At 39.5% G+C, this 22380-nt stretch overlaps 1 protein-coding gene across 7 annotated transcripts in view; it reads left to right on the top strand.

Annotated features, from left to right (window-relative positions):
* CAST (calpastatin) overlaps positions 1 to 22069 on the top strand; it is a 51901-nt gene extending 29832 nt beyond the window's left edge. For 5 of the 7 annotated variants that reach the window (XM_059492382.1, XM_059492381.1, XM_059492376.1 and 2 more), the window contains 26 exons: positions 2675 to 2725; positions 2987 to 3043; positions 3260 to 3376; positions 4411 to 4509; positions 5060 to 5161; positions 5747 to 5827; positions 5918 to 5971; positions 6574 to 6669; positions 6815 to 6910; positions 7614 to 7712; positions 8859 to 8942; positions 9623 to 9670; positions 11737 to 11841; positions 12139 to 12234; positions 12709 to 12810; positions 13789 to 13872; positions 14358 to 14405; positions 14564 to 14659; positions 15217 to 15315; positions 16068 to 16169; positions 17199 to 17291; positions 17716 to 17769; positions 18198 to 18287; positions 19120 to 19199; positions 20316 to 20382; positions 20884 to 22069. In XM_059492382.1, coding sequence (XP_059348365.1) covers positions 2675 to 2725; positions 2987 to 3043; positions 3260 to 3376; positions 4411 to 4509; positions 5060 to 5161; positions 5747 to 5827; positions 5918 to 5971; positions 6574 to 6669; positions 6815 to 6910; positions 7614 to 7712; positions 8859 to 8942; positions 9623 to 9670; positions 11737 to 11841; positions 12139 to 12234; positions 12709 to 12810; positions 13789 to 13872; positions 14358 to 14405; positions 14564 to 14659; positions 15217 to 15315; positions 16068 to 16169; positions 17199 to 17291; positions 17716 to 17769; positions 18198 to 18287; positions 19120 to 19199; positions 20316 to 20373 — 2091 coding nt within the window. In that variant the 3' untranslated portion in view covers positions 20374 to 20382; positions 20884 to 22069. The remainder of the gene's footprint in view (positions 1 to 2674; positions 2726 to 2986; positions 3044 to 3259; positions 3377 to 4410; positions 4510 to 5059; positions 5162 to 5746; positions 5828 to 5917; positions 5972 to 6573; positions 6670 to 6814; positions 6911 to 7613; positions 7713 to 8858; positions 8943 to 9622; positions 9671 to 11736; positions 11842 to 12138; positions 12235 to 12708; positions 12811 to 13788; positions 13873 to 14357; positions 14406 to 14563; positions 14660 to 15216; positions 15316 to 16067; positions 16170 to 17198; positions 17292 to 17715; positions 17770 to 18197; positions 18288 to 19119; positions 19200 to 20315; positions 20383 to 20883) is intronic. The other 2 variants (XM_059492378.1, XM_059492379.1) reach the window with 2 other exon arrangements.
* Positions 22070 to 22380: the final 311 nt, after the last annotated feature.

The following is a 22380-nucleotide window of genomic DNA, read 5'->3' as shown; positions in this document are numbered from 1 at the left end:
GCAAATTAACAGATCTTTCCCAATTGCCTGCTATAACCACATCTCATTTGTCCTTCCTGAAGTCTCCCTAGTGTGTCACTGCTCTTACACATGCTCTGGACCCCTCCTTAACCTTCAGTTCTCTGTGTGTATGTATCCAATGAACCCTCAGAGTTGTGCCCTCTCTGAGCAAGCCCTGAGTTCACTGTGGCAGAGGAAGGAATGTGGAATTTCTCGTTCTGTGGGCAAAGCCTGGGGTTTTGGAGGACCAGGGAGCAGAGCCAGCACCCTGTGGATTTGGCAGGGTTGGAGCAAACAGGGTGCTGCCACTGCCACTGCCACAAACACGTCCCCTTCAGCTGCCTTCCTTTTGCACACATTTGTGCAACTGCACTGTGAGCCAGTGAAAAAATTGTTGTTTTTCATTTCCAGACCGTTTCAGTCGGTTTGAAATGCATCCTGTTGGATCCTGGCACAGTGCAGGTGGAAGTAGGCAGTTGAAGGGGAAGTGGAACATCTTTTTCTCCTCAGAAATTCAGCGCACACCATCAGCTGATGCCATGGCTTCAGTCTGTGGCTGCTCACAGCTGACTCTGTTTAAAGGATGGCTGAACAATTCCTCTGAATGGATAGTCTCATACTAAAATTGTTGGTTTGATTACCTGTTTTTTAGTCTGATTTTTTTTAAAGTTATACTTGAACTTTGTAATTGCTAAAAGTATATCTAAATTGATATGCCTCTGTGTGTGAGCAGGTGTTTATAATAATGTGTTTTATTGTGGCCTCAGTTTTTGTGTGCAAGTCTTGAATCAAATCCTTGCCCATATGGGTCTGTTTATTCTTCAGCATCACCAAACATAAATTTATAGCATGGTCAATTCTGCATATTTGAATTTATTACAAAAGGATAGTGAATGATGCATACCTCACACAGAACATGTGTAAAGTATTCAGTAAAATGATATTTACAGTATAAAAAAAGAAGACTTACAGTTGTTCATAACCGGTTTGGCAAGTTGAGATCTTGTATTCAATGTTCTGTACAGGTGTTGTTGGGCATGGGCAGAAGTGCAAGTACATGTGTTTTATGGTCCTGCAAAAATAAGGTGTGTTTTCTTCTGAAAGGCAGATAAGAAAAACTTGAATTTGTATTCTGAAAGCAGGGTGCTTAGAATCCTGAGCAAGCAGTAGTCCCAGAGCAAGAAGAGTCAAACTCTGTGTTTTTTATACCTCATCTTTGCACTTCTGTTACATTTTTTGCATCTTGCTGCTGAAGGACGCCTCATGTCTGATTGACTCTTTGCTATAGATGTTACAGAAACACACCCAACCTTAATTTATCTTATAAACTAGTAAAATTTTGGATTATCCTTTCATTACAGGATTATTTCATGTGCAGGTACAAACATGGATGTGTGTCTTTGAGTTAGCAGTTGTCATTAATAAGGACACACAAATGGGAGCACATAAAGCATGACTGAACGTGAGAGTTGCTGTGCTTTAATCCGGTTTTAAGCATTGAGACAAAATATAAAGCAGGGAATTTGAGGAGAAGGTGGGAATCTGTGACCTTAATGAAATATTTACTTTTAATATCTCTTTCTCACTTTGAGAATTGCTGCTTCTCCCTCTCCATCGGTATTTCCCCTTTTCTGTGTGGAGGTGTGTCCCTCAAAGCTTCAGGACCTTTGCCAGGATTATGGACAGGCATCTGCATTTAATGTGTGCTCAGGGTTTCCCAGCCAAGTGTCTGCAGTTCAGTGTGGGGGTGTGAACACTTGCGTAACAAAATGTAAACAAACTTAGCAAATTTCTCTGTGTGGTCAGCCAGAAAACGGAAGCTGGGTGATTCTAAGTGGTGATGAATGTTGGCAGATGAAAGGCTCTTTCTGTCTTGCTCACAGTGCAGCTGAAGCAGCAAGAAAAAAATAGGGAGAAAAATATGGTGAGGAGGCTGGGTTTCTCTCTTCTCAACAGACATAACAATTCTGTAATTTTTCTTTTTCACTTCTTACTGTTGTAATTTATTGCTTGCTGTACTTTGACTGGATGAATCACAGGAATTGGTTTTGTGGCATGGCTGCAGAAGGTTTTCAGGTGTAAACCCTGGAAGTGCAGTCATGTAATATTATCCTAGCCAGGTTGTCCAGCTCTGTTGTAAAATTAGGAGGTTACAGAGGAAAGAAAAGATACAAAATTTCTGCTGTGTAGTATAAGGATATTAACTGAACATATCCCACCCTGTGTATGTGCTGTTGAATCTAAGTAATTAATGTCTTTTCCATTAAGTCTACATGTATTTTTATAACTACTTACTTTGCAATTATAATTATTTTATTGATAAATTAGTGAAAAATAATCCATTTAATCCATATAATCCAAATAATATTTGAGGCTATTTCAGAAATTGCTATTGGCAATTTGGGTTTGGTATCAAACTGGTTATTATATTTTAACATCTTTCCCTGTCTGAGGAATGAGTGTGTTTGTGTGTGGATGTTTGCACACATTCGAGTGCTCTTAAATCACTGGCAGCCTCTGTTAGGATGTTGTGAACTGCAAGAGTAGTGTGTAGTAGTTAGACAACATGTGTGCTGACAAGTGTGAACCTGTCTGATCTTCTCCTTTACATAATCTGTTCCTCTGCAAATAACCATGCATATTAATCTCTGCATAAATGTTGTTTATATTTCAGTCCGCACCGACAACCCAAGCAGGAACTGAAAAAAACACCCGGTCAGACAAGGTAAATACCTACCTTTCACCTTTGCAGAGCTGCTGCACTTTGCTCTTTTACTAACTTTGAAAAACGAGGCTGAACTCTTGGCTGTTTCTGTGTCACATAAAACTGGTGTGTGACGAGTGCATAAACTTCAGAACAGCCCAATAAGTGTCCTCTTAACCATCTTTAGATCTGTCTTGTGCTTGTTTGGACTAGCAGGGATCATGTTCTCTAGCACTGAGTGGTGGAAATGGTAAATTATCTCAATACTTTATTTTATGACAGCCAACAGACTCTCCAAATAAGCAGCTGTCTGAAGAGAAACAAAAGGAACCCAATGATGTAAGTTGTATAATTTCTACCTCCCTCCCTCTCTCTCTCTGTATCTCTATCTCTCTCTGAATTTTTTAATGAGGTTTTCTTCTGGCATTTGACTTTACTTTTAAAAAGGGTTTCTTCTGGTACCTTACTTCTGTCTTTCATTTAAAAAAAAAATCATTTGAAAAAACCAAAAAGCCAGTTCTCCGTATCTAGTGGTAATAGTTTATCTCTACACAGGGAAAAAACCAAACCACACCTACTGTGTCAACAGCTTCTAAACCAAATAACACAGGAAAAGTAATTACAACTCAGGCTGGCCAGCCTCCAGCAGCAACCTCTGCAGAGACAGCAAAGGTATTGTACAAGCACAACCAGATTTTATTATCTAAGCTACTTTTTATTATTTTATTGAGGGAGTGTTAGGAATCCACATCACTATGGATTGTTTAGCTGAGTATTGTCAAGTGAGACTTTTGGGCCCCCAAAAATCACAGTGTAGTTAAGATTTTGGCCAAGAAAATAACAGTAAAAACATCACAGTTTTAGGCCTGATTCTGTGTGTTTGGGGCTCTTCTGTTTTTCTCTCAGTTTTTTGGGTATTTTTAAAGTTCCTTGTAGCTTCACAGCCGTCCTTGGTTCTTTGTCAGGTTCTTCCCTTGCTCTCTCACTGCAGTGTTCTCTCCAAATGTAGCAGGTCAGCCCTGAATGCAAGGCTCTGAAAAAAAATAAAGTGATGAAAACTGGGGAAAAAAGCTGGGGAAGGGAAATTTCCATAGGGTAAATGAAGAGAAAATGTGAAGGAAAAGTATGTGGTGGCATCAGGATGTGGCTGTTTTGGTCTGCTGGTGTGCACCTGTCTGGTGACATGGGGTAACACAAAGGGCTCCTGCAGCTCTGCTCCAACACCCATATTTTTGGCAGTAAATGGCAGTGTCAGTAATGCAGAAATCTGCATTTTGTGTGGTGATGTTGCCCCTCCACCTCCTGCCTGCAGCATTTTCACCCCACCTGCTTGAGCACCTTTTGCTGCTGGGGTTTAATGGTGCATTGAGAGCTACATGAAGTAAATGACAGTTTTCCAGAGAGACTTGGAAGGGGCCTCAAAGTCTTTCCTGCCCTGAAGATTTCTTTCACTGGCAGAATAAAAGAAGGAGGTAGAGTGCTTAAAATAGAAAGCTTTCTTTCCCGCTGCAGAATCTCACTGGAAGCAGAGCTTTGATGGTGGTAGCTCACTCTGCCCAAGCATCTGGATGCTGTGCATTAGAACCAGCCAGTTCCTGAGTCAGAAACACTGTGCACAGCCTCAGCATTGGATGTCTTATTCTGTTTTGTCTCTCTTTTAACACTGTTATAAGCTATCTCTTAATTTTTCTCTTTTTCTTCTCCAGCAAAAGTCCGAAGAGATGTCCACAGTGACTGGTGCAGCTGCTGGGACAGGCACGGCTGGTGCAAGTGTGGTTCCTGCTGCTGACAAATCAAGTACTGAGGTTGGTAAACAAAGGGGGCTGTGTTTGCCCAGACTAAGGGTTCCCCTGTAATAATGTCTCAGAGGGTGCTTCTCTCTCTGAAATACTTCAATTTTGTAGTTGGGAAATTGAATGGGTAACTGCTGAAGTACTGATACATCCTCAGTTTATGTATGATGGTGGAGAGCCATCTGCAGGAAGAGGTGAAAAACAACTGGTGTGTCATTTGTGTTTTGTTAAATAGGACTTCTTTAGAAGGTAGTTTAAAATTATACAAGCTTAAAATCAGTTACTCCCTATCTTCAGTTATATTTGAGTGTATATGTGTATCCACTGATACACAAATAAAAATATAAATACAATAAATAAATAAAATACCTTGTTAATGACACTGGAGAATTGAGTTTAGAACCATTCTCACTGAAAAATTTGGCAAGTACACATCCTGCTGAAAGAAAGCTTTTAGGTTTGTTTCTAGGAGTGTTCTACAGATTCACCAAATGCTTCAGGTTTTTCTTTCCCACCGTGTACACCTTTGTAACCTCTGTAATGGTTTGCTAATTTTTTTTAGCCTGGTATGGATGAGTCAGCACTTGATAGCCTAATAGATACCCTTGGTGGACCTGAGGAAGATGTGCCTACTACTCCTGTTTACAGTGGCCCGGAAATTACGGTATTTTACACTTCACAGTCTTATTTCTTAGAAGATTCATCCCTAAATTACATCTGTAGAAGATTCATCCCTAAATTACATTGCTCATTACTGTGTTGATCCAGGACTTGTACCTGTGATCTGTGAAGAATTAAAACTGAGTGTGCAGTTACATGTTAATGTTGGTTTTGTTAATATAGAAATGACAGAGTTTTGGGAATTTGTTGAAGAATGCATAACTTTCTGAGTCTGAATGGGAGAATATAAGAAGGATTAGATTACAAGCTTAGTGGCTCAGTAAAATATCACAAAAATTTTGGAATACATAAATATTTAAAAAGCAATCTAGGTTCAGCAATACTTCCTATGGTCTGAGACTCTGAAATAGCTTAAATTAGGAATCTGGGAATGTTCTGCTGGATGATGAGCTCTGTTGAAGCAGGTGAGGAGGCATGTACATGACAGTAGGTTCTGAAAGACACTATAGAGTGTCCCAGTCAATATTTGCATTTTCATTTTGGTGGTATCACTGCAGGTGGCTCTATCAGAAATTTATTTCTGATAAAGAGCAGTACACAAACTTAAATGTGGGAATTATTTTCACAGGAAGATATATATTCAAGATATTTGGAAGAATTGGGCAAACGGGAAGGTAGTCTCCCTCCAGAGTATGTTAAACTGTTGAAGGTGAGTTAAAAATTAATACATTCCTCATGTGTTTCTGTAATATTGGATATTTCTGCTTCCCACTTACTACAAAATTAATTCTCACTTTAGAGCAAAGGATATGGCAAAGACGTGGTCCCACCAAAACCGAATGAGCAAGATGAAGTAAGACTTTTTTTTTAATATACTGGAAGGTGAAAGTAATCCAGGTGAAAATAATTTAGTTATCATTGAATTCCTAGGAAAATATAAATGTTGCTTCTTCCCCAAAAGTCCCAGGCAATGGGAGGTGGATATAGGGTGCCAAATAACCTAGCTACTGACAAAAATAAATAGAGCTTGGCATGGATGTTTTTAATAAACATGTAGGAATTTTCACAATGCTGAAGCTGAGATCACTCAAATAAATATTTACAGAAATATTTGGCACACAAATAATATAGGGGAGAAATACTGTGCAAGCAGGAGTCTCTCTGTAATGCCTTCAGCAAAGATTACTTGTATTTCTACACTTGGCCAGAGATTTCTGTCAGCCAGCATAATTTTGCTGGTTGGGAAGTTTGACTTACTAAAAATAAAAGCTTATCTGAGACATGAATCAAACAGCTGGGGCAAGCACCTTTATTTTCTGTTGTGTCAGGAACTTGTGCCAGTGAGGTCGCTGTGTGAGTAATTGTGGGACACACTCAGGCTGTAAACTGAGCTGGACCCATGATGATATTTGAAGTTTCTCATGCTCATAACTTGGTTTGCAATTCCTTGCTCAGAAGCCAATGACGGATGATGAGCTTGCAGAGGCCCTGTCATCTGACTTCACCTGCAGTGCTGATTCTGCTCAGGAGAAGAAGACAAGTCTGACAGAGGTACTGACACTTTCCTTGCCACTGCATGCATTTATTGTGTGGGAAAACTGACACTGTTATCATAATACTTCATTTTAAAGTAGGTAAAATTTCCTGCTTCTTTTCTATATTTGCAAATTTGCCTGTAATTTCATCTCACTCGCAGAAACCAAATAAAGAAGGAGAAATTGTGCAAGCACAAGCAGCAAGTTCAGTTAAGACCTCAGCTCCTCCTAAGGAGAAGAAAACAAAATCAAAAGAGGTACGCATAATCCTTCTTTCACTGGTTACCTTATAATTAAAATTTACAGGCATATGCTATTGTCATGTGTTTTTGTTCTCATAAAGATGCTCATCATTCTCATTTTCAATTGTAAATCCTCTTTATTATAGAAAATATAGGAATTACAAGAAATGCCATTGCCCAGATTCCATTGTGCCTTAAAGACCTTTAGTGTATCAGATGATTTTCCTTCTGGATTCTGAGGAATAACTGTGGTTCTTCTCTCTAGAGGAAGTAGAGTAGAGACATTTGTAGGAGAACTTTCTTAGCTCTGTGATCTGTGTTTAAAACTTGGATATGATGTAACTTTCTCACGGTTTATGAACTTTCTGTTTTTTCCCTCTGAATAGAGCAAGTGTGACCTTACACTTTTTCAGTTTGCCAAGTCAAAGAACATAAGAGTTGTGTTAGATAACATTGTGACACTGTGGTTTCTGGGGGGGGTGTTGAGTTCCTTTTTTTTTTTTTTTCATTCTCTCCTTAAGAAAAGCCTCATATCTAACTAAAGCTGTGCTAATTCTGTCACATTATTTGGTGTTAAGTAAATTGGATAAAGCCAAACCAAAATGACCAATCTGATGCTGGCTGTTTTCTCTGTATACAATATAAAAATACATGAGCTAAAAACCCATGCCACTTTAAAGAAATTACAAAGTGGTTTGCACATTTTCTTAAAATACAGGAAATGAAAGATGATGCAATGGATGCTCTTCTTGATACTCTTGGAGGACCTGAACCTGAACCTGAAGAAGTTCCTACCCCTATTGTGGAGGTGTCAGAGGTAACACCTCACTCCTTTTTTACCCTGGCTTCCAGGCTCTGGCTGTGGAATCCTGAGTTTCTTTGTTAGACAGCTGAAAAATGTGTAAAATAACAAGAAAGTGATTTTGATATCAAAGGCTGAAGGAATGTGTGAGCCTTCAGTGATTAAGAAAATGTAAAACATAATCCCAAGTGGATACAGGTAGAGTTGAACATGTAAGGTGGTCTGGAAAATTATGAGCATGTAATTTGCTTATACAAGCAAACATACACATATGCATATAAACAATCACAGGTAGATACAGCTCTGTTTTAGTTTTTTTTTTTCCCCAGCACTCTATAAAATTTATAGCAAGCTTTCATTTTGCACATATTTGCTGTTTGATTTTTGACTTCCAGTGTGTGTGCTCCTTTTTCATCAAACTCCATTATCTTTCTAATTTGAGTCTTGCCTTCACTGTCTTTTGAGAGTTTTGTTTTTCCCCAACAGATAGAATTTAAACAGTTACCCTGTGTTTGCATGTTAAGCTTTAACTTTTTGGTTTAATTTTGCAAACTCTATCTGTAATGATAGTTAGAGCAGTTTTTTTCCTGTCTTCACTTATGGCTCAGGCCAAGCAAGCAATGGGGAAATAGTAAAAAATCTTCTGTTGCTGAGCTAAATTTTGACTAAAACAGAGCTTCTTGTGTTGCACATTTAGTCAGTCTGGGCCTTCAGATAACTTAGCAGATGATTTCTTCATTAGTGAGGCCCAGAGAATTAAAAACTTTGTTTTGTTGCCAGTGATGGAAAAGGACACAGAATTATGGGTTCTGTAATCAGAGTGCTGAAGTGCAAGAAAACCTGACAATTTTGTACACACAAAAATTCTAAAAGTGCCTGCAACAAAGAGCTCTGAATGCTGTCTAGAGTTTTTTAGAATTTAAAATAATTTAGCCATATTTATATATGGCATTGAATCTTAAACCATTATGATATTACTACAGACATTTGACAGGAATAAATTGGGGGATTTTAGTATCTTGCTACACAGAATAACTTCATCTGATGCCAGTCCTTTTGTACACAGTAGGCAGAAGAATCCTGATAGTGGACTTGTGTAAAGGGAGCTTTTATTTTAATTTCTTTAAGTGGTTTAGATTTTTAATGTTGTTTCTTTTCAAGGCAAAAGCTAAAGAGAAAAAGGAACAAAAGGCTGGAGAACGTGATGATACAATACCTCCAGAGTACAGGTTAACACCAGAGTTGGTAAGTTTTTCATATCTCCATTGCTTTGCAGGCAGGGCGCTCTGCCTGACATTTTCTTTCATTACAGAGAGGGAGAGAACATGTGGAAAACAAACTAAACTAGTATTTAATCAATGGCTTTCTCCTTGGTGATTCCTGTACTTCTTATTTCCTCATCTCCCTTTGTGGGTATCACTGTTTTTTCCAGGCACTCTGGGCAAAGATCTCATCTTATCCATCTCAAATGGCAAAGTCCTCATTCCTTCTCCAAGAGTGATGTTTTGTGTTTCTGACATTAAATCTCAGCCTTGTAAAATCCATCTTTTTGCAGGAGTGCTCTTTGGTATCACTTTGTAATGTAACCTTAAAGCACTGATGTAAAATAGTGGGAAATTATTTGGAACCGATAGGAAAATTGCTTTTTTTTTTTTTTGATTGTCACCCAAAGTGATGGAGATTGAGTCAAAGTCAACCAAAACAACAGCAGAACACTTTTTGGTCTCTTGTAATGTGCTGGCATCCCATTTGCTTTTTTTGATCTACATATCTGGCCATGTAAAAAATTCCCCAGTTACAGGAATTCCTGTCACTGATTAATTCTTGAGTATGTGGTTTACTTTACCTTATTTTGCTGGTGATTATGGAGTAAGGTACATCTTGTAACAAGGGAAAAATGTCAATAATATTTAATTTCCTTCTAGGATAAAGATGGAAAACCAATATTGCCGAAGCCTGAAGAAAAACCAAAGGTTAGAAAACTGACAATATTGTAGGAGTGTGGCTAGATATCCTGTTTTCTCCCTCTCTGTCATCACTTCTCTCTGTACCATGATGTAAGTCTCTTGGTCTGCTTGTATGTTTTACTTCCTTGCACAAAACCTGCTGGTCAGAAGCATCAGGTGGAAGTTGATTTTACTGAAATTCACTTGTCTGTGAGTGAAGAGCTCATGCAAGGAAAAGATTTAGCAAGTTCAGGACAGGAGAGATTTACAAAAATTATTGCTGACTCAAAAAAAGGCTGTGTGAGGAGTTAGTATAAAGTATTCTATAGAGGTCTGTTGGAGCTGCTAAGGATAGAGAGAGGTGAAGCAGGAAAATCTTTTATTTTCTTGACAGTTTCCTCTTGCTAGTGATCAAATATAAGGGAATAAAGGAATATTCCTTTATATAAAGGAATATTTCCTCCTTGAAAGAAGGAAAAAAAGCTGCTGTGGACATTTTCCTAATCACAAAGAACAACCTGGACTTTGTAAAGAGTATCCATCATGGCCTATAAAGTGCAAGAGAGGATTAAAATACTGAAAGAGACAGCTGTAAATACTAGTTTTAAAGGCACAGAAAGAAAGCAAAGGAACTGTGCACTGAAGAAACTGAGGGCTCCACTTTGTCAGCGCAGGAGTGCTGCCAAAATTTGGAAAAGCAAAGGAAATCTCTGCTCTCCTGAAACGAGTGTGAGGGTCAGGACCAGTTTGTGTGCCTTTTGGGCAGAAATCTGAAGTTCGGGGTTAAAGTGTGGGCAAAGCGCTGAAAAAAAAGACTTTTGGTCTCTAAAAATTGTTATTTCTGGTCTCAGACATGCTGATTGTTGTGAGTGGTAGATGTTTGAGAGCTGGACAGAAGGGAACTCCTGCCAGGCCTGTCAAGAGGAGGAAAAGGGAGCAGCTCTGCTGTGGGGGGAACTAGGCCCTGCTGCCAGGGATCACCACTAATATTGAGATCAGCAAAACCAAAATGAGCAAAATTCCAAAAGCTGTGTTGATAGCTGTGTTAAAAGCTGTGCTAATAGCTGGGAACCACCCGCCACTTGCTGTTCTTCCACGATTTCTAGGCAAAGTCCTTCCTTCAGGAGTTCAGCTGGTGTTTGTCTTTTTTTGGGCCTCCACTCTGTGTAGCCTTAAGCAGTAACATTAGTCTTAGTGAATAAAATTTACTGCCTAAATGCCTTTTCTTATTCAGTGTCTGAAGGAGGATTTCAGGCAATATAAAAAGTGGGGCCTTATATGTTTATGTGGGGCCTTATGTCTTTATCAAGTGGGGCCTTATGTCTTTGTCAAGTGTCTCAGACTATCAAGTGTGAGACACGTGATAAAAAATTAGGGAAAGGGAATGAGGGAGGGATTTCTCTCTCAGAAACATAATTTTATGCATTATGAGTCTGTCCCTAAGCTGTTAAGTTCCATGCAACAGGTGAATGGCCATCACTGCTAGCAAAGATTTAAACATTTAGCTTTGAACAGTAATTTGGAGGATTCCAGGAACTTCAGGTATATGGATGTAGGGATATATGGATTGCAGAGGCCTAGTTCACATAGCTTCATTAGATTGTAATATATCACAAACAGCAGGCAACTAAAACTGATTTTTTATTCACCAAAACACACACAGTGAAAACAACTGAGTTTCAGCAGTCAGTGGACAGGCTAAGGGAACTTTCAGGGAGCTCTAGTTCTAGCAAATATTAGCATTTTCTTCCTAATTAAGGGGTTGTATTTTCCTTTTCAGTAGCCTTGTCTTTAACATTATATATCTGGTTCTCTATATTATGTCTTATATTATAAGTACAATTCTCTATATTATATTGACTTATGATAACAAAGAAACTTCTTCTGAAGTGTGTTTTTCTTAATTTTATGCACTGCAAAATTAATTCTGTTTTATTGCACATAATTGTGAAAGGTTACTTCAGTGTAAACTACAGATGTTTTCCTGCTTAATGAGTAGCTGTAATACAGTTCTTGAAAAAGTAAATTAAAAAGAGGCAGGGAATCACCTGTGTCATGTTTTTTTTTGTTTGTTTTTTGGATTTTTTTTGCAGCCTATGAGTGAATCTGATCTTGTTGATGAATTTTCAAAGGACTTTGCCTGCCCTGCACAGCCTGCAGTACAACCCAAAGCACCAAAGCCCAGCAACACATCCAAAGTAAGTCTTTCTGGTTCACTGGAGAAGCTGACACTGACAGTTTTGCTAAGACTGGGTAGTGCTACTGTTCTTTCAAAAAAACCAATTTTCTTCTCTTCCTATTTTACCCTTCCCATTGCCTTTAGTGGAACATAAGTATTGGCACTCAGCTCTTCATTGAGCATCTTCAGCCTTTAAATTTAGACTTTTTTTTCTCGTTTAGTACTGTATTTAGAAAAAAAATAAGCCATTTAACGGGCACATTTTATGTTTTCTAAGCATATTCACTAAAATAAAGTGTAAATTGTTCTGTTTCAGAAGCAGTCAGGTTCTGTTTCTGCAAAAGCTGCTGAGGATAAGGTGGTCCCCCGTGCCACAGCTTGCACTGTGCAGTCTGCAGCTCCTGTGTCTTCAGTAAGTAGTGTAGCCCCTTCAGCTGGAGCTGAAGCAAAACTCAGTGTTTCATTTATGGAATGGTAGAGCATTTACTACCTAAATGCCTTTTCTTATTTAGTGTCTGAAGGAGGATTTCAGGCAATTTGAAAAGTAGAGCCTTATATGTTTATATGGGGCCTTATGTATTTATCAACTGTGAGACACTTGATAAAGTTGTCAGGATGCTCATTTCAGTATTGCATGTTCTTCCTCCGTTGTGGTAACCCACAAAGACTGAGTGGTTTACAAAAACCAAAAAAAAAAAAAACCCAAAAAAGTTAGCACAAACTGAATGGTCAGTGACCTTCCCCAGAGAGGAAGCCAAACTGATAGTTCTGTGGTGTCCTGTGCTCTTACTGCCCTAAAGGGGATGCTGTTTGTGAACCTAGTAGGGACTGCAGGAGAAGACAAAATCCGGTTTCTTCAAACTAAAAATTGGTTTTTCCTGTGCAGGTTGGTCCTGTGTCAGATGAAGCACTGGAAGCCTTGTCCAGTAGCCTGGGAAAGAGAGAGCCTGATCCAGATGAGAAAAAGCCTGCTGTGGACAAAGTTAAGGTAGAGAAAAAAATCAGACCTCAAAAAATAGACTGTTGATATAATTACCTTCAGCACTACTCCATTTCATCAGGTCACAAACAAAGTAGATGTTACGTTTTCACTTTTTTTACGAACAAATGTACTGTTGAAAGCAGTTTTGTTCTGCTTAGGAAGTACTAGAAGGATTTCAGCACAATAGTACACTTTCCTAGAAATTCTGACTATTTCAGTGCAGTAGTTCCCTCAGTTTCTGAAAACTGTATTTTGTTGTGTCCTGCTGAACTGAAGCAGGATTAAGATGCACATCAGGGGTAGCACACAGTATGGTCCTTTTTCTGAAGGAAACAACTTTATGATGTGGAGTTTAAATTTGTAATTATGCACAAAACTTTGGGGGTTTATATATTTAAATAGGGTGCCATAAATTAAGTCACTGAAATCCTGTCCAAGGGAATGCTGTTCATAGGCACAGTCTGAATGCCCCCATGTGCCACCCTAAACCAGAGGAATTGGCTGGAATCAGAAACAGCCCAGCTGGAATTCTGTCAAGCAGAAGTTCCTAAAGTTGGTTTTAGTCCTTTCTCTTAGTTGGCATTTTCCCAGCATAACTTGTATGGGGATAATAATTTTTGAAGTGGGCCACTGATTTCTCTCTTTAGCCTTCCTTAGCATGCAGCCCAACAGCTGTTGAGTGAACTTGCAAAAATGTCAAGAATTAAGACTCAGAGGTATTTTTGATTTTGGTTGACCCTTGCCTATTCACTTACCTCTGCTAACTTCACTGAAATAGGTAATGCTACTTTTAATACACAGAGGAAGAAACAGGCAGGGGAATGAGAAAATGCTTTCTTTTAACTTTTGTGAGATTTGTATATGGTGGTTGGATTGAATGAGAAAGACCAATTAGAATCAGAGGACTGAAGGTTGGAAGCTTGCTCGTGTGAATTTTTATGGGTAGTTGTTTATCTTACTGTGATTCCTATTTTTCCTTCACAGGAGAAAAGCAAAAAGAAACAACATAAAAAACTGGGTGAAGAAGAAGAAACAATTCCTCCAGAGTACAGATTAACAGAAGCCAAAGTAATTTATTTAATGTGCTTATTCTTACTTTCATTCCTCAGAACGTGTGGGTAAAACTGAGACTCCCATTTCATTTTGAAACGCTGATGTTTTGGTTCAGCCATTTTTATAATATCTAGAAATTCTGGTTTGTAGTTCCCACAAATATCTGTCATCTATCATTGGATGCCTTCATGGACATAGAAGTGGTTTATGCAGATTAATAATCCTGAGATTAGTCCACTGGAGTTTTTCTGTAGCTTCTGGTGCTTTAGAAATAATTATTTAGAAATAATTAAGTTAAGATTGGTTTAAGCTGTTAAGAAAACCCCAAGGACCTGGATGTTTTAAGTGGCATTTTGAGTAGCAGCAGTAGATGCCATAGAGGCTGCTGGTTATGTCCCTGTCCCCTGTAACACTTTCTGTTGCTCAGAAAATGCTCCCAGGATGCTTGAATTGTATGGCTGTTTAAGGGTTAATGCAAGGAATTATTTTTTTCTTTATAGGATAAAGATGGAAAACCACTCCTACCAAAACCAGAAGAGAAGTCACAGGTAAAAAAAGTGATTTCAAATAACTGTTTCGTTCATGACTTACTTACCAAATGTCAGCACGGCTACCAGTGTTCAGTTGAAAAATGGGATATGTTACCTGCTTACTTTTTAAGAGATAAAGAAACTTATAGTCTTCTTCTTTTTCTTTCTAATGGCAGCCTATGAGTGAAAATGACCTTTTAGAGGGTTTGACAGAAGGATTCTCCTGTTCTCCATCACCACCTGCACCATTACCTACATCAACTGTACTAAAGGTGAGTATGTTAGATTTCTGAAATCTGGTTTTATTTTCTGAAATCTTTTTTTTACTTTATCTTGAATAATCATGATATTTTCTATGTTTTCTTCATAGAAAAGTTCCTTAAATGAAACTCAATAACTAAAAATTTAAAACACTTCTTGCAGTAAGTTAATAGATCAGGACTTTAAAAAACAAACAAACAAAAAACTAGTTATGTGACATATTTTTTTACCAGTTGCTTGCATGACTACTGCTTTCCAGCTGAGGATTTTAAAAGTGTTTTTTTGGGAATATTAGATGGCTTGGTGAAATCTTAGTTCTTTTGGAGTCATGTTAAATCTGTTTAAACTTCAGCTGTGGTGAGATTTAACCCAGTGGTTGAGATGGAGGAACAAAGTGAGATGAGGAACAGTTGCACAGTGTGGGGGGTGTGTTTCAATCTGAAATAAGCAAAGCTCCTCAAGAAAATTAAATCCTAGAAATCATCCGTGTGGGTGCTGTGTTTTGGATGGTTTCTTTGGGTCTAATGAGTGTTTTTCTCTGGTTTCCTTGTGTGCCTTGTTCTTCCAGAAATCCAAGGGTGGTGCCAAGCCTGCGAGTTCCTCGGATGTGATCTCTGCTGCTACGGTTTCCTCAGTGCACTCAGCAGCCCCTGCACCTTCTGCCACTGTAAGAAACCTCTCCTGTAGGTTCTTACCCCAAAACAAGGAGCTGAGTAGTGAGGAGAGGCAGCACCGTGATCTGGACAGTGTGACCAGTGTGGACTGTTGCAGAATTTAACAATTTATTGCTAAAAATGGCTATTGCAGAGAAGAAAAATGTTCCCCTGGGGGAAAAGAAGGGAGAAGAAAATAATGAGTGGACACTCCATTTTCAACAGAGTTCCACGGGCAGTACCATGACCCCCCTCTGAATACCAGGGGAACTTTCCTTCCTGGTGTTTATTATTATGTTGCTCACACATTTTGATCCAGGCTGAGGGATCTTGCCCTGGTGCTCCCAGCCTGGCTTGGGAGGGGAATATAAAGCTCCTCCTGCCTGTGTTGGATTTAAGGGCTTTTTTTTCTATCCAGATACTGTATAAAATTGCAAAATCCATGGTAACTACTAAACAATTGCCACACAACAATTGCCTATTATTTCATAGATCTGTTCTCGTTACAGCAGCTAGGCTTATTTATATAAAAAAAAAAGAAGACCATTCAAGATAATTCCATAAGCCCTTCTTGAAATTATGTTTTCTGCAGGTCAGAAATATTCTGTATTTTCCCCCCATCTGTTGTGCTACACTGCAAGTACAACAGGAGTGCTCTTTGCTCACTCAAGTTGTACAGTTCATTAGCCAGTACTTACAGTAGATTGATGAATTACATCATTTTTGCAGCAGATGTGCTTTCACAAATGTGTTTCTGCTTTGTTAGGGAGGAAAAGAGATGGATGAAGCCTTGGATCTCCTGTCTGATTCCCTGGGACAGAGGGAACCTGACCCTGATGAGAACAAACCAGTTGTGGATAAAGTGAAGGTAACAAAAGGCGTTCCGAAACTTAAGTAATTTGGTAAGAAGGAAGGATGGGAGGGAATAAACCAAACCAACAAATACAAAAACCCTCCAAACCCCCCAGAATCTGCAAGGTTCCCATATGCTCACAGGAATATATGGCATTGGAATTTTAAGAGTAAGAGTAAGGTAATTGGAGATAAAAAATCCATGCTCTTAGGTATATCAATCACTTTTCAGTCTTCTGGATTACCTGTGTGTTCTGTGAAAGATGATGATTTGGTTAATATACTTCAACTACTTGAGGGCAAGTGTTGAAATCTTATACGAGATTTGAAATAATTTTAGTTCGGTGCTTTTCATTGCCATTATTATCAATTTTCAGGTGTATTCTTGGGCCGCAGTTTCCAAAATTGATTTTCTGGCCCTCTTTTTGTCAAGCTTTGACGTTTATAACCACAAGTTCACTTAATCAGGCACATTTTTAAATTTCCTTGTTTCTACTGGTTTTGTCTTCATTTAGTCTTTCATAAAATCCTATAAAGGCCCTTCTGCTAACAAGAAAATAGAATTCTGCATAATAGTAGTAATAGTATTAATAAATTGTAATTTGAAATAGCAAAGGTACAGTACATTACTGGGAAAAATCAAAATGACCATATGCTGCCTATCAATAAGTTTAGGCTGGAATCTTAGCTGGAGAAAAAAGAAAAGAGAGATCCCTAAAATGTCTGCATTAAGAAGGACAAAAATGTTCTTCAGCAGTCTGCTTAAAAATCTCCCTGTGGTGTTCTGTGTGGCATCTTCCTGGTCTGCTGCCAAAAATCAGAGCAGCACAAGTTGAAAAATAAATGTAATTTTAAAAACTTTCAGACGTGAAACATGTTTCATAGTGAAATGAATACATGGGGGTTTTCTCGGTAGTTTTAAATTTTTTAAGTGAAAAAGCATATCTGTCCTGAATCTGAAATGCCCTCTGACTTGTTGATTGCTAATATTTCTAACATGAGTAATAAAGGTTTTTGTTTTTTTTTAATTGAATACTACTTTCAGGAAAAGGCTAAATCTGAACACAGAGACAAGCTTGGAGAGAAGGATGAAACAATCCCACCTGACTATCGGAAACTTCTGGAGTCAGGTGAGCAGGTAAGGCAAAACTTCCCTAGTTTTTATTTGCAACAGTGGAAATTGAGTCTGTCTGAGCCAGTTTGTCCTCTTTGGGATTACAAGTGGAATAAGTGAGTGTCTGTACTGAATTATGGTAAAAAACATGGGAATATCCTTCAGTGAGAGTACTTCTATCCTCACATGCTTGTAAGTAAAAAAAAAAAACAAAAGGGGGGAAAAAAAAAGAAGTTTTGATCTTGTTTTGTTGGGTTTTTTTCTTTTTCAACTGGGCAGTCTGAACAAATAAATCACTTTGAACTACTAAAGAAATCCATTCAGAATGGTGCAGTTCATTGACAATCTCTGAACAACACCCAGTAGTGCCATATGTAAATATTTGTATTTTAAAACTAATCTGTCTGGTTCCAAATGAGTGAGAATCTGCTTTTTTTTCTTTCCCAAGAGTAAACCAGCAAAGCCAACAGAAAAGGATGATGTGAAACACAAAGGAAAGAAGGTAATATTTATGATGGGGTTTATTGAGGCTTTTTTTAATATTTATGATATTTATTCTCTGGTTTTTTTCATGCTCTGGGCTCTGATTTTGTTTCAAAGTTGTGTCACTGTAGGCTTAAGGGGTGATTAATTGCAAATATTCATAAGTGAAGGCAGTAACAGGAACAGTAGTGGACAGTAAAACTTTTTTGAGTAGTAACTCTTCCAAATAAATGCAGTTTTTATGTACAACTGCATTATGAATGTTCAGGAAATCATGCCTCTTGGGAACCTCAAAGAGATGTCTCTAACACATGTGTGGAGTTCAGGTGTGCTTTTCTTCAACAAAAAGGATAATTAACTAAAGCAGACATTAGTTCCTGAAACACTAATTTGACTGTGGGAAGCTGGGTTGCACATTTTGTGACTTCAAAATTAAAATTATTGCAGAAACCTACGGATGACAGTGCAGCTATTGATGCCTTATCAGGTGACTTTGATACTTGTGCAAAGGCTCCTGCTACACCCCAGCACTCAAAGGTAGGACATTTTCTGCTAATAACTTGCAAAACAAACAGCTTTTCACTCCTTGCAGTAGCTCATTTTAGGTTTACAGGAAGCCTGGTCAGATGCAGGGATTGCCTCACTTCTGCAGTGGGAGTTGGATGTACTTTGCTGTGTACTAAATATTGTTGGATGTATTTTTGTGTTCTAAATATTTGGAAGAAGGACTGTTTGTGGTAATTAGAGCCTTTCAGACAGGCTTGGAGGAGTAAGTTGAGCAGAGAAATGTGGTAACAGTTTTTAAGAGTGTTCATAAACTGCAGAGGGGCAGAGAAAGCTTTGCTCAATGATAGCAGGCACCCTGTCGCAATGGTTGGGAGACAGCCCAAGGGGGTTTTGCAGGGAGAAAAAGCAGGGAGCAGGAAAGACTTTCAGGTGTGTTAGGGAAAAGAGTAGGGTTGACAGGAAGAAAGGAGAAGGAATGGACTGGAGAGGCCCTGCAACTGAGAAAAGGAGCAGCAGCTTTGAAATCAGCTGAATTCCTGGGAGGAAAGAGCTGTTTCCAAAGAGCTCTGCTGGCCACTGCAGTGCTTCCCTCAGGCAGCTGAAGGCAGGACCACTGGTGTTTCAAGTGCTGCTTCCTCTGCTTGTGAAATCCAGGGCTAAATCTGCTGCTGCAGCATTATTGCTTGGTGATAAAGGCAAAATCTGCCCATCTCTACCAGGTTTTTCTGATGTAGTCTCCTGTCAGCATGGCCTGTGCTGCTGCCAGACCCATTCAAGAGATTGGGTTTTGGCAGATGTCAAAGCAGGATCCATCAGTACTCTATTCTCCTTGTAACTGTAATTATTTTTTTTTTCTTTGGAGTGTAGGACAAAAGTGGAAAGGAATCTACGACCACTAAACCAAGCTCAAAGGATAAAGGAAAGCCCAGAGACCCTAAAACGGTACAAACACATTTATTGAAGTATGGGCAGTCATACAAGAGGGGCAGGGGGGCAGCAGGATTTTGGACTTATGTTACAGGGTTGTTATTTTGGGGAGGGGTTTTACATCAATATGTGGAATTTGATCCATTTTTGTAAACATGCACATAGGAGAAAGGCCCCTTTCTACTTCAAGGGAAATTGTCAATAAACAGGGGCAAAAATATATGTATATTTCAGACAGAGTATTGTCCTCTGAGGGGGTTGCTCAGTGCTTCACAGGCTTCTCCTTCCCAGATCTGTAGATCTCAGAGTGCATATCTGTAGCTGCCTTGGGCAGGATCCCCACCATTTCTCTCATTTCTTGACAGTTTTAAGTAACAGTATCCCAAAAGTGATTAAAAAGTACTCCAACAACCACAGCCAGGTTCCTAAGTTATTATCATAAATTATTTTTTAAAATTAATGAAGACCTACATACTTTCATAAAAAGAGTATGAATGAACATGGTGGAGAAAGGCAGGCAGCTGTTTCTATATTCAGAAAAAAGGGGAAAAAACAGGATGGGGGAGAAGGGGAAGGTAAAACGGGTTGTTTGGCTTTTTTTATCCAGAAGTAGAGAAAATGGATTCAGGTCAGGGTGAAGCTTGTTCCATCATGTTGTTCTCACAGAGGGTATGTGCAGTAGATGCCTGAATCAGATGATTGCATCTGCTCTGGGAGTTCTACATTTCACATGTCAGTGATGGGATTTCTGATTGTTGTTATTATTAAATCACCACAGGTGCCTTTTTTTGAGACCCCAGAACTGACTGGCAGCTCTCAGTGTCAAAGTGAGGGGTGTCTTTATCTCCTCTTCAGGGAGATGTTCTGAGCTGTGGCCTGATCACTGGTGTGGGTAAAAGGGTGTTTAGGAACAGGGAATGACGAGGTCAGGCACAACCCACTCTGTCTGAAAGAAAGCAATTGATGGTGAAAAGGTGAAAATATCTGTACACAGCAAGAGTCACCAATACTCTTGCTAAACTATCTGTATTTCAGGTGCAGTTTGTATTTATGTCTGAGCTGTGAGTCTGCTAAAGCCTGATTTCAGGTTTTAGCTTGGTACAGTTTCTGATTGTCTCATCCTCTCCTCAGGCAAAGGGACAGTCCTCCAGCAGCAAATCTGAGAAGCAGAAAACAAGCTAAACGTTAACCTTGCCAGGTGAGATTTCTTCTTCCCTGCTCCCTGGGCTACCACAAAGACAATTTCATGCTCGTGAATTAAAGCTGAGTTTTGCTTGCAGTCCTTGAAGCAAACCAAGACATGGTTAAAACTGCTGCTAAATCAAAATGCTTGGGATGACTTTGCACTTCAGGGTTCCCAGGCAGGAAAGGTTTTTCACACCCTTTATCCATTCAGTTTGTACAGAACTACTTCATGCAGCTTAACTCGTTTAGACTGGAATTCCAAGCATTCCAAGGTGTAACATGCTGCTTCCCTAAGACATTTTCACAGAGTAATGAGGATCAAGCACATCTCAGCTGGGGGCTTTGATCTTTAAGATATTGACCTTGTGTCATTACCTCTGCTCTGGACCCATCTGGAGGCTTAGTTCCCATAATTCTTCCCAGATTTACATTGTGAGTTTTATTTCCAATTAACAGAAGATGAGCACTCTGACTTTTTATTTTTTTGTTTTGTTTTGTTTTCTCCCCCCACCAGGATCCTGCTGCATCGTGTAAAATGTCTTCTTTCTGTGGGTGGATGATTATTCCTGAAGAACAAAAGCTGATGGCAAAAGCACATAGTTATTCTGGGTGGTTTTTGTACAGTGATACTTGCTGGACTTTTCCTCATCTTTTCTTTTTTTCCCAGTAGTAGACTCAGGTTTGTTTCTTTCCCCCAGCAATTCAGTTTATTAGGTCTCACACAGTCTGACTTAGTTGTAATTTCCTTCAGCATTCAGGGGGAAAGAATGCTTTCTATTTGCAGGAAATATATTGCATCAATGAAGAGCTATGCCAAAAAAAAAAAAGAAAAAAAAAAAAAGAAAAAAAAATCTGCAGACTTTTGCACATAATCTTCACATAGTGCCTGTAAATCTCTGAAGAGTTCATATGTGCTAGCATTTTTTAACGTTGCAGTGGATGCATTAAGTGTTCTGGAATATAGTGAGCTCTAGTTACCCTCAGCTGGGCTGTGCAGCCTTCTGCTCAGGCCAGCTCCTGGTGAGAAGCTGCAGGCCAGCTGTGGGGTGGCTAAAGAGTGAGAAATTGGGGATTAGCTGCTTCTTCCAGCATGTCTGGACATCAAGCAGGTATTTGGGATGCTGCCTTTAGCAGTAGTTAAAACACACTAGGGCAGGACTTCTTTTTTTTTTTTTTTTCCTAATTATTATTATTACCATTATTTCCAATCGTATCTGTACTGTTATCTCATAATTTCAGGAGTCTCCTGGACTGGACAAATCACAGATGTAACACAGAGGGTGGGGAAGGAAAGGAGGGGCACGAGCCCCAGCAGCGATCAAAGCTCAGCTCCAGGGTCGGGCTCCTTTTTACCTTATTTTGCACTGTTTTCCAGTCCTCCCGTTCCTGGCACTCCATCAGGGAACGCAGGGATGGGGCTGAAGGTGTTTGCTGCAGGGAGCAAAGCCCCGTTCCTGCTGTTGCCTGCGAGGACAGGCACGGCCAGGCGCCTCTCACGGGCCTCCGTGGGCTTTCCTCCGCCTCCCTGCCCTGCAGAACGCCCTTCTGCTCATCCTGACTCCTGCACAGCCCTGCCCTGGCTGGCAGCACAGCCCGGGCTCTGCGGCAGGGACGGCGCAGGCACTGAAGTTGGGGATATTCAGACTCGGGACTGTACTTGCAGTCTGCACCGTGCCGCTCCAATAAAGTTTTTAAGGATGTGCTGTGCCCTTCCCGGCTTTTCATTCGTCACCGCTGCTCTCAGGCAGGAGAAAGCCTAAAAATAATTAGAGAACCTCACAAACACTGGCATATTAAGATTGAATCTAAGGTTTCAAAAAAAACCCCTATTCAAAACATACAGAATTGCGGAATCAGCTAGATTGGGAAAGACCTTTGAGATCATGAGGTCCAAGCTATGACTGAACACCAGCTCGTCAACCACTCGGTGCCACATCCAGCCTTTTCTTAAGCACCTCCATGGACAGCCCCTTCCACTGCCCAATCCATCTTTCTTTACATTTTGGTGACA

The sequence above is a fragment of the Ammospiza nelsoni genome, chromosome Z (assembly GCF_027579445.1).
Source record: "Ammospiza nelsoni isolate bAmmNel1 chromosome Z, bAmmNel1.pri, whole genome shotgun sequence".
NCBI classification, from domain to species: domain Eukaryota; kingdom Metazoa; phylum Chordata; class Aves; order Passeriformes; family Passerellidae; genus Ammospiza; species Ammospiza nelsoni.
Note: the sequence above shows the minus strand (reverse complement) of the source record. Positions and strands in the feature narration are given on the sequence as shown.